Genomic DNA, 9,584 nt, shown 5'->3' on the forward strand with positions numbered 1-9,584 from the left:
TATGCACCCAAATTGCGTGAAAATGTAATCACATGTCAGTTCTAGTATAATATATTTGCCCAATGAGTACCCGTTTATCATCTGCATTTATTCTTGGTGTAGCAATTTTAATGGCCAGTAGTGTACATTATATTGATGTAATAAATTATTCTGCTTCAGCTTGAGAGACTGTGGGCGTGTTTTTCTGTCGGCAGGCGGCTGCATGGCCTTCGGGCACTCATGCTTCGGCGGCCACGGAAAGCGCGCCGACATGGAGCCTGGCGCGGAGGGGGTGGAGGGGGCGGAGGAGGCGGCGGCCGTGGCGGAGGCGGCTGCGGCGGCGGCCCTGCTGGACGACGCGGCCAGCCCCCAGAGGTTCCGCCTCTCGCCCTTCCTGCGGCAGTGGGTGAGCACCGCTCGTCACTCCCAGCCGGTTTTTATTTTCATTTCTTTCCTCAATACTCCAAAGATCATCCCGCCCCACTGCCCCCCCCCCTACCCTTTATTTTTCATTTCATTATTTTGGCTTCAGGTTACAAGACCGCGCAGCAAACAACGGTTGTTGCTGTTGTTGTTGTTGTTGTTGTTGTGGTCTTCAGTCCTGAGACTGGTTTGATGCAGCTCTCCATGCTACTCTTTCCTGTGCAAGCCTCTTCATCTCCCAGTACCTACTGCAGCCTACATCCTTCTTCTGAATCTGCTTAGTGTATTCATCCCTTGCTCTACCTCTACGATTTCTACCCTCCACGCTGCCCTCCAATACTAAATTGGTGATCACTTGATCCCTCAGAACATGACCTACCAACCGATCCCTTCTTCTGGTCAAGTTGTGCCACAAACTCCTCTTCTTTCCAATCCTATTCAATACTAATTCATTAGTTATGTGATCTACCCATCTAATCTTCAGCATTCTTCTGTAGCACCACATATCGCAAGCTTCTATTCTCTTCTTGTCCAAACTACTTATCGTCCATGTTTCACTTCCATACATGGCCACACTCCATATAAATACTTTCAGAAACGACTTCCTTACACTTGAATCTTTACTCGATGTTAACAAATTTCTCTTTTTCAGAAACGCTTTCCTTGCCATTGCCAGTCTACATTTTATATTCTCTCTACTTCGATCACCATCAGTCATTTATCTCCTCAAATAGCAAAACTCCTTTCCTAATCTAATTCCCTCAGCATCACCCGATTTAATTCTACTACATTCCATTATCCTTGTTTTGCTTTTGTTGATGTTCATCTTATACCCTCCTTTCAAGACACTGTCCATTCCGTTCAACTGCTCTTCCAAGTCTTTTGCTGTCTCTGACAGAATTACAATGCCATCGTCAAAGTTTTTATTTCTTCTCCACGGATTTTAATACCTACTCCGAACTTGTCCTTCGTTTCCTTTACTGCTTGCTCAATATACAGATTGAATAACATCGGGGAGAGGCTACAACCCTGTCTTACTCCCTTCCCAACCACTGCTTCCCCTTCATGCCCCTTGACTCTTATAACTGCCATCTGGTTTCTGTACAAATTGTAAATAGCCTTTCGCTCCCTGTATTTCAATTTCTAAAGGTGGCAGGGGAAAAATATAGAGTATTCCAGTTAACATTGTCAAAAGCTTTCTCTAAGTCTACAAATGCTACGAACGTAGGTTTGCCTTTCCTTAATCTGTTTTCTAAGATAAGTCAGCATTGCCTCACGTATTCCAACATTTCTACGGAATCCAAACAGATCTTCCCCGAGGTCGACTTCTACCAGTTTTTCTGGTCGTCTGTAAAGAACTCATGTTAGTATTTTGCAGCTGTAACTTATTAAACTGATAGTTCGGTAATTTTCACATCTGTCAACACCCGCTTTCTTTGGGATTGGAATTATTATATTCTTCTTGAAGTCTGAGGGTATTTCGCCTGTCTCCTACATCTTGCTCACCAGATGGTAGAGTTTTGTCGTGACTGGCTCTCCAAAGGCCGTCAGTAGTTCTAATGGAATGTTGTCTACTCTCAAACTCTTCACGCAGTATCGTATCTCCCATTTCATCTTCATCCTTTTCCATTTCTATAATATTGTCCTCAAGTTCATCACCCTTGTACAGACCCTCTATATACTCCTTCCACCTTTCTGCTTTCTCTTCTTTGCTTAGAACTGGGTTTCCATCTGAACTCTCGATATTCATACAAGGCAACAACGGTTATAAAGTGACAAAGAAATACAACCGCAAAAAAGCATAATAGCACAAAATTACGCAGTTAGCAATCAAACACACTCTTAAAGAAAAATATAAGCGCAGTTAAACAATCACCAAATAACCGGCAACAGTGATACAATGATATTGGATCATAATTAGAAACATCACTATACAGCATCATTATGACAAACACGCATATGCATATGCTCTCATAGTAGAAGACAAAACATGGGAGGGCAAATTCCTTACCTCATAAAATAAGTACAACAATAGCTGAAGAACAAAATTGCAAATAACGTCATATAACAATGTGGAAGTGCAGCGTACGGACTGGCGTACTTAACATCAAAGAAAAACTAAAATGACACACACAATACAACCAACGGTATGTATAATAGTGCCAGTGGAACAGTGACATAAAATACACAAGAGAGCAATAATGAAAACCCACCAGGTTAGCCTAGAGCACTAATCCGCTGCTTCCTGGACGCCGGTAGGCGCGCCGGTCTCGCATCGCCAGCCAGCCTGGATGTGGTTTTTCGGTGGTTTTCCCACATCCCACTAGGTGAATACCGGGGGGATCGCCACGTCCTGCCTCAGTTACATGGGTCGCAGACATTTGCAACACGTTCACACTATTTCACAGTTTACACTAGGCGCAGACTGCTGGAGTCACTACTTCCGTCCCCGGGGGGTACGGGGTGGCGGCAGGAAGGGCATCCGGCCACCCTCTGAAACTAACACTGCCAAACTAATAGTAACAACCCAGTCCCGGCAGTAGTTGGATCGGAATATGGACACAAACAAAAAGCAATAATGAAGATTTAATGTACAAACAGACATCTGTACAGAAATTAAAACACAGAATTACGCACTGGATTACGAATCGGGCTGATGCCACTTGAAACCTCGGAAACTCATAAATTAAATTTTAATGCCAGTGTCTTTAAAATAGTCTGTGAGCAAGTTGTATCTATCAAAACGATGGAGTAAAACAGGAACATTGGAGGGGAGGGGTAGCCTCTCGCAACCAATTTCTTAAGTCAGATTGTGCAGTCGAGTACTTGGAACATGCCAAGTTGATGTGATTATGTTCTTCTACTGCCGTTGTGTCCTTATCACAGTGCCCAGACGTGATAATCTTCAACTGATATAGGTGCGTAGGGTAACACTTATATTCCAGCCTCATGCGAATGATAGAAATCACGTGACATCTACGGAGCTGCACTGAGACGAACCATGCACAGCTCATGGTCTAGTGGCCAGCATTGCTGCCTCTGGACCACTGGGTCCCGGGTTCAGTTCCTCACCAGGTCAGGGATTTTCTCTTCCCGGGGACTGGGTGTTTGTGCTATCACCATCATTCGAGACATGGCGAGAGTGGAAATGGAAAGACTGGGAACTTGTAAGTGATGACCATGATGAAACTTCCTGGTAGATTATAACTGTGTGTCGGACCGAGCTTCGAACTCGGGACCTTTGCCTTTCGTGGGCAAGTGCTCTACCAACTGAACTACCCAAGCACGACTCACGCCCCGTCCTCACAGCTTTACTTCTGCCAGTACCTCGTCACCTACCTTCCAAACTTTACAGAAGCTCTCCTGCGAACCTTGCAGAACTAGCACTCCTGAAAGAAAGGATATTGCGGAGACATGGCTTAGCCACAACCTGGGGGGTGTTTTCAGAATTCTGATGACCATGATGTTGAGCGCCCTACGAACCAACACCATCATCATCCGAGACGAACCATGGTCGAGAAGAGATGTTCGGTTGCATGGCCACCAGATAGCAGCCCTTAGAATGCTGAGAGACACTAAACGCTAAAGCAGCCCTCTGTACCGTCGATGTGGTACCTGTGTACAAGCGATCGGCGTTGGGTGTAACCTTCTGTAATACTGCTCTTGACAAGGCGGCCAATAGCTGCATTATGAAGAATGCCATGACGTCCGTTAATCCAATTTCAAAGGTAATGCCCAAGGTTAGTGCGTCTCTTATGGCCGTCAAGACGTCCAAAACAGACCTGTTGAGTTGTTCATCAAACGCGGGATGTTGCAAATTCTACAGCACACTTTCAGAGTCCGTAAGTATGAGGACGAACTCGAGTATCCGGGTACCATAATGAATAGCTTCGCTGATGGCCAGTAGCTCCGCCGTGTACATAGAAGATTCACGTGGTAGCGCAAAGAAGGCGCACCCCCTACCCGCCGCAGATTTAGAGCCGTCCGTATGAATCTGAGCGTACTGCGGCCATTGTATGATGAGAAGATGCTCCAGTTCGCGAGTTATGTTGGTCGCTTCCCGATTCCATGACCAGCGGCCGGCGGATCCGAATTCGTGGGTGAGAGAACGAAGCAGCTGCCGTGTACTCCGCCCGAGACACATCCTCGGATGTTCCCGCCGACGCTCGGCTCGCCGCTGGTTTCATCCTCGTGCTAACACTAGCAAATAATTCTTGCCCTTTCTGAACGTGTTAGAACACTACAACTGTTGAAACTCAAGGCAATTTATAACGAATTAGCAGCAAATAGTTTTTTTTATAGGAGTTTATTTTTTCCATTATCACATTTCAGGATTCCAAAACCGTTCAATAGGCTACACATAGATGGTAGCACTGTAAACCTCGTAACTCCATTTTGTTACATTTTGTAGGCAAAAACGGTTTCTTAAAAAATAATATACAGTGATACAGAAAGTTGCTACACTTCTAACTATACAGTAGAAGCTTAGTTATTGACTAATTAGAGAAGTCCATGCACTTTCAAATCTCTCTGATTATGGAGTTCCGGCTTACAGGAATTGCGAGTTGTCACAGACAGATGGAGTTACGAGGTTTTCATTGCCTGCCATCGATATCTGCTCTGATTCAAACAAAGTAAGTGGACCTTTCAAAATTTGTATACACCATTTAGAAAAATTGTTCCATATTAATTCCATATTAATTTCGCAACGTTCGCTTTCAGTTTGTTTGAATCAAACGAGATATGTAGCCCATCGAGATTTCTGCAGTTTAATCCAATTTTGAGGATAATCAAAAAAGAAAAGGAAGTCTGATAAACCTGATTCTCAAGAAAATAATACCAGCAAGTTCAAAACAACTGTTACGGAAACATTAGAGAAATATCAGCCTGCTAGTCAACAGTCGAAATGGCAGGATATTAGTTAATCATGACCATCATTTTATGGAATAAGCGACGGACCATTTTCCTCAGATCAATTGTGGATAGTGATACTTTGGCTGAACAAATTAAGCAGTTTTGTATCTCAAAGTAAAAATCAAATTCTGTTGACCCAACATAAAAAATAGATATATTTTGATTATTTCAAATCTCCTCAGCCCAACTCTTTTTTTGAGAGGGGGCAGTAGGGTAAAGCGAGGGAGTTGAAACAGCACACTCAGATTCTGAAGCTACAAAGTACCTTGTTTCTCACTATTTAGGACACTTCAAATGTTCACTGTCTCTTCCCTATACATTTACGAAATTATTATCCTCTTACACAACAGACTACAATAACATAGACGATTGTTTTTTGAGCACTCACACAGCACATTGAGAAAAAAATTGAGTTTCTTATACAACAGTTGAAATTATACACTCATAATCTGCATGTACATGAATGACAATATACAAATCAACATGAACATCATACTCAACATGGAATGAGGCCTGGTAAAAGAAAAGCTATTGGTCACAGTGCTGGCGATTTACTAGTAGTTCATACAAGAATTCATACAGGATGAATTAGTCAAACTATGTTTTAATAGTTATTAAGTATTATCGCAAATTTTTGATGTGTTTTGTGTTCCTTCGCTTCTTTCACTCCTCTTCCCTTTTTCATTCTTTCTTCTTCCCTCTTTCCTCTACTTCTTTTTTTCTCCAATACCCACACTTCTCTACAACCCTCTTCTCTTTTCTAGAATCCAAATCTCTTATCTCCTCCAATCCTCTTATTTTTTCTTCAATCCTCTTTTTTCTTCAATTCTCTTTTTTCAAGTCTCGTTTTCTCCAGTTCTCTTCTCCATTCTTCTCTCACGTTTTAAGCAATTCTCTTTGCTTTTCACATGTTCTTTTTTTTGTCTCTCAAATCCACTTATCTTTTTTTAAACCCTCTTATTTCTACTCAAATCGTCTTCTCTTTTCTCCAATTATTTTTCCTTCTCTCATCTGTTATCAAGTTCTCTTAGCTGTCCCCTCTCCTCTATTCACAAGTTTTCTCCCCTTCCTACAATCATCTCCTCTCTTCTCCTCTCCATTTTTCTCCAGTCTTCTGCTCTTTTTCCCTAGTCTTCCTAACTTGTCCCTCTACTTTTATCTCTATACTATTTCTCTTTAGTCCCCACCTCTTCTCTGTATTTTACTTTCTTCAACTGAAATTTCACAATGTGTGTTTCAGCTGCAGCGTGCATACCAGCAACAGTCAGCTGACTCACAGACCGTTGAAGTCAACTAATGCTGTCTGCTGTTCCTCAGTCTCTGCTCTGCTGTGCTCCCCTATTGGTGTCAATAATGTAATAACAAATAAGTTAGGCCTGTCTTTGTTGTGCACCTTACATTATCCCCTTACTCATACAGACATGTATAAAGTAGCATCCTGTGAAGCTGTTGTAAAAAGCTGTATCATAGTTCCTGGTGCATGTGAAACCAACATTTGAGGCAAAATATTCTGTCATGAAATGAATCAACAGACATGGGGATGTTTTGTTACTGCTGACTGGAGCTTCTGACTAAAGGCAAAACCACATGTAACTGGCTCTTACTAAAATTTAAGTTACAGACATATAATTCCAGCTGTCTCTCACCCAGTCAAATAATGCAGGCAGCCTATTGTGGTTTCACAGTCACCAGGCTCAATATTGAAATCCGTAATCAACAACTTTCATGTAAAATTCGATGTAGTTATCAATAAGTGGTGATTTAATTTATGTACAGAAATTAACAAGTGTAAAGGTAAACCCCTTAGAATTACGAGATACCACTAATATTTCCTTCTGCTGCTTCATACAGGTGTGCTTAGGTACTATGTACAATCCTTTCACTTTACGCAGTAAAGTATGTGTAGAATGTATGAAGTGTTCCTTGTAATTCGATTAACCTTTCTCAAAAACAAGTGCAATAAAAAGAGGAGTTTATAAATCCATGTGTGTGAATTATTCTTCCAATTCCAGGTAAAAATGTCAACTGATGGAATCCAAGTTGTACAGAACAATAAGATCCCTTAATGATATGCCCAAAGAACTGAAGAGTGGCTATGTTGTGGAGGAATGTTGACAATGAAAACACATAATCTGCTATTGAATGTCCAAGGAGAAATAGTAAAATATCTGTATCCAGTCAAATATTGGGATATCTGACACAAATAACCACTGTTAATGTACCTCATACACAAACAGTTATTAACTGTGTAACTAGACTCTTCTGTCTGTGAACAATGCACATCTTAAGAAACATAATGCGAATACAAGTTTTAACTACATTGTAGCACAGCAACAACAAATGAAACCATACTTCTCTTAGCATGAGTGCAGCATTATTACAATTTATGTCAAGAGTCGTAAACTGAGGTCCAGGGTCCACCATAATGTCGTTCAAAAAGTAATGTCTGAGTCACATATTCATCTCATATAAAGAACAACACGAATTCATTATCTCTCTTTTTTTTCCATTCGTCACACAGATTTCCTACAAACGATTTCAGACAAATGTTCAATTAATATGATCTACTTACCTCTTTGTCTTAAACATTCCAGACAACTGTAATTTTGTATAAAGAATAAGTGGGGCTGATTACATGTTATAAGAAATACTGTGCTCAAGTTAAAATCTTCTGGGTTATTAGGCCCGGTCGTATTTCTTCTAAAATGATCGACGTTTCGACCCCTCTGCTGGGATCTTCCTCAGGATCTTCTGGTGTCCTGCTAGAACACTGTGTTCTAGCAGTAGTGGACACCAGAAGGCCCTGAGGAATATATTCAAAATATTATCTACTCATTCCTCTCTACAAGTTCTAGAGGGTTCTAATGGGAATTTCCGCACACGTATAGATATGTGCTGTCTGAGTGACTGGTTGACTGACTTACCGACGCCTAGGACAAACGCTAAGTATAGATACTTAAAGTTGTGGGGAAGGGTGGGGGGGGGGCGGCGGAAGTGTTGATCTTATATCGTAGGTGATGCTTAAGGAGGGATTTTTCGAAATCTAGCTAGACCTACGAAAACTGGTATTTGATTTCTCAGTTAGAAATTAAAAAACACATGGTTCAGCATTTTTTGGAAATACAACCACTAAGGGAGTAAATTATTGGGAAAAATTAAGTTTGAAAATAAATCATTATTAAAGAACAACTAGATTTCTTAGTTACAAATTTAAAAAATGTTTCAATGTTTTTGGAAATTCAGCCCCTTAAAGGAGTTAAATATGGGACGAGAAGTTTTACAAAGTTATTATGAAAGCATTTTCAGAGCTAAATCTATGCAGATCTGTATATGGTTTCACTGTTAGAAATATAAAAATTGTTTCGCAGTTCCTGAGAAAGATGGCGGAATAGAGGATGAAAATTGTTCTAGCCAAGTCTATGAATATTGGGATTTCAATTCCCGATTAAATATAAAGAGATACGTCTTAGAGGGTGAAAGTTTCTATGGAAACATCATCACAAGAAAGCAAAAGGCATGATCAACGAAAACCTTGGATTCCAGCTACCAGAATAACTTTTTGGTCAGAAGTACAATCGGGAAAGACCATGCTTCAATGGCCTTAAGTACCGTGAAAAAGCTGAGAAGCTGTTGCGAAGTGTGAACAACATAAAAATTCGATTAAAGATGAACAAAAAATATCTATGCGGACCATATAATCTATACGAGCAAACCAGTGGGTGCTAAGTTAATACCACTATACATAGCGATTAGATATATATATATTCAACCGTAAAATGGATATAGCCATTTATAAATGTAATGATGTACCTTTTTCCCTCGTTAGACGTGCGAGTAACAGACCCATAACGTCATTGTGTAGTACCTCCAGTGGACACAATTCGCTCTTATCCTTTTGTGACAGTGTAGAACTCTTGTCTGCTTGCCCTCCAGGCAGGTAGTGGATGACTTCGGTGGCCTCGTGGCTTCGATGTTTATTCCTTTCGCGTATTTCGGAAGCAATTTTACATCGGTATAATTCAAGCGTCATAGCCTTTGGGTCGAGATTTGCAGTGTTTCAGTTAGAAACGCTGTGCCAAAGTTCAGAGCGTACATTTTCGCCTCCTCTTTTTTCATTCGCAACAACATCCTTACCTATTTTGAAACGTCCCCTTTCAACAATTATACAAGACTGTGCTTAAACTAACACACAATATTTTTAACGCAACGCAATCTGACTTTCAAAAATCCCTACAAAGGAATGGCCCTGACTAACATTAACCTATACC

The 9,584-nt window shown here is 41.0% G+C and overlaps 1 protein-coding gene across 1 annotated transcript in view; it reads left to right on the forward strand.

The window, feature by feature from the left end:
• The window catches only part of LOC126109521 (uncharacterized), a 497,003-nt gene extending 489,707 nt beyond the window's left edge, over nucleotides 1-7,296 (forward strand). Inside the window, exons 3-4 of the mRNA XM_049914541.1 lie at nucleotides 195-385; nucleotides 6,557-7,296. Of these exons, the coding sequence (XP_049770498.1) occupies nucleotides 195-385; nucleotides 6,557-6,613 (248 nt within the window). The 3' untranslated portion in view covers nucleotides 6,614-7,296. The remainder of the gene's footprint in view (nucleotides 1-194; nucleotides 386-6,556) is intronic.
• The last annotated feature ends 2,288 nt before the right edge of the window (nucleotides 7,297-9,584 follow it).

This window comes from Schistocerca cancellata, chromosome 12 (genome assembly GCF_023864275.1).
Source record: "Schistocerca cancellata isolate TAMUIC-IGC-003103 chromosome 12, iqSchCanc2.1, whole genome shotgun sequence".
Lineage (NCBI taxonomy): Eukaryota > Metazoa > Arthropoda > Insecta > Orthoptera > Acrididae > Schistocerca > Schistocerca cancellata.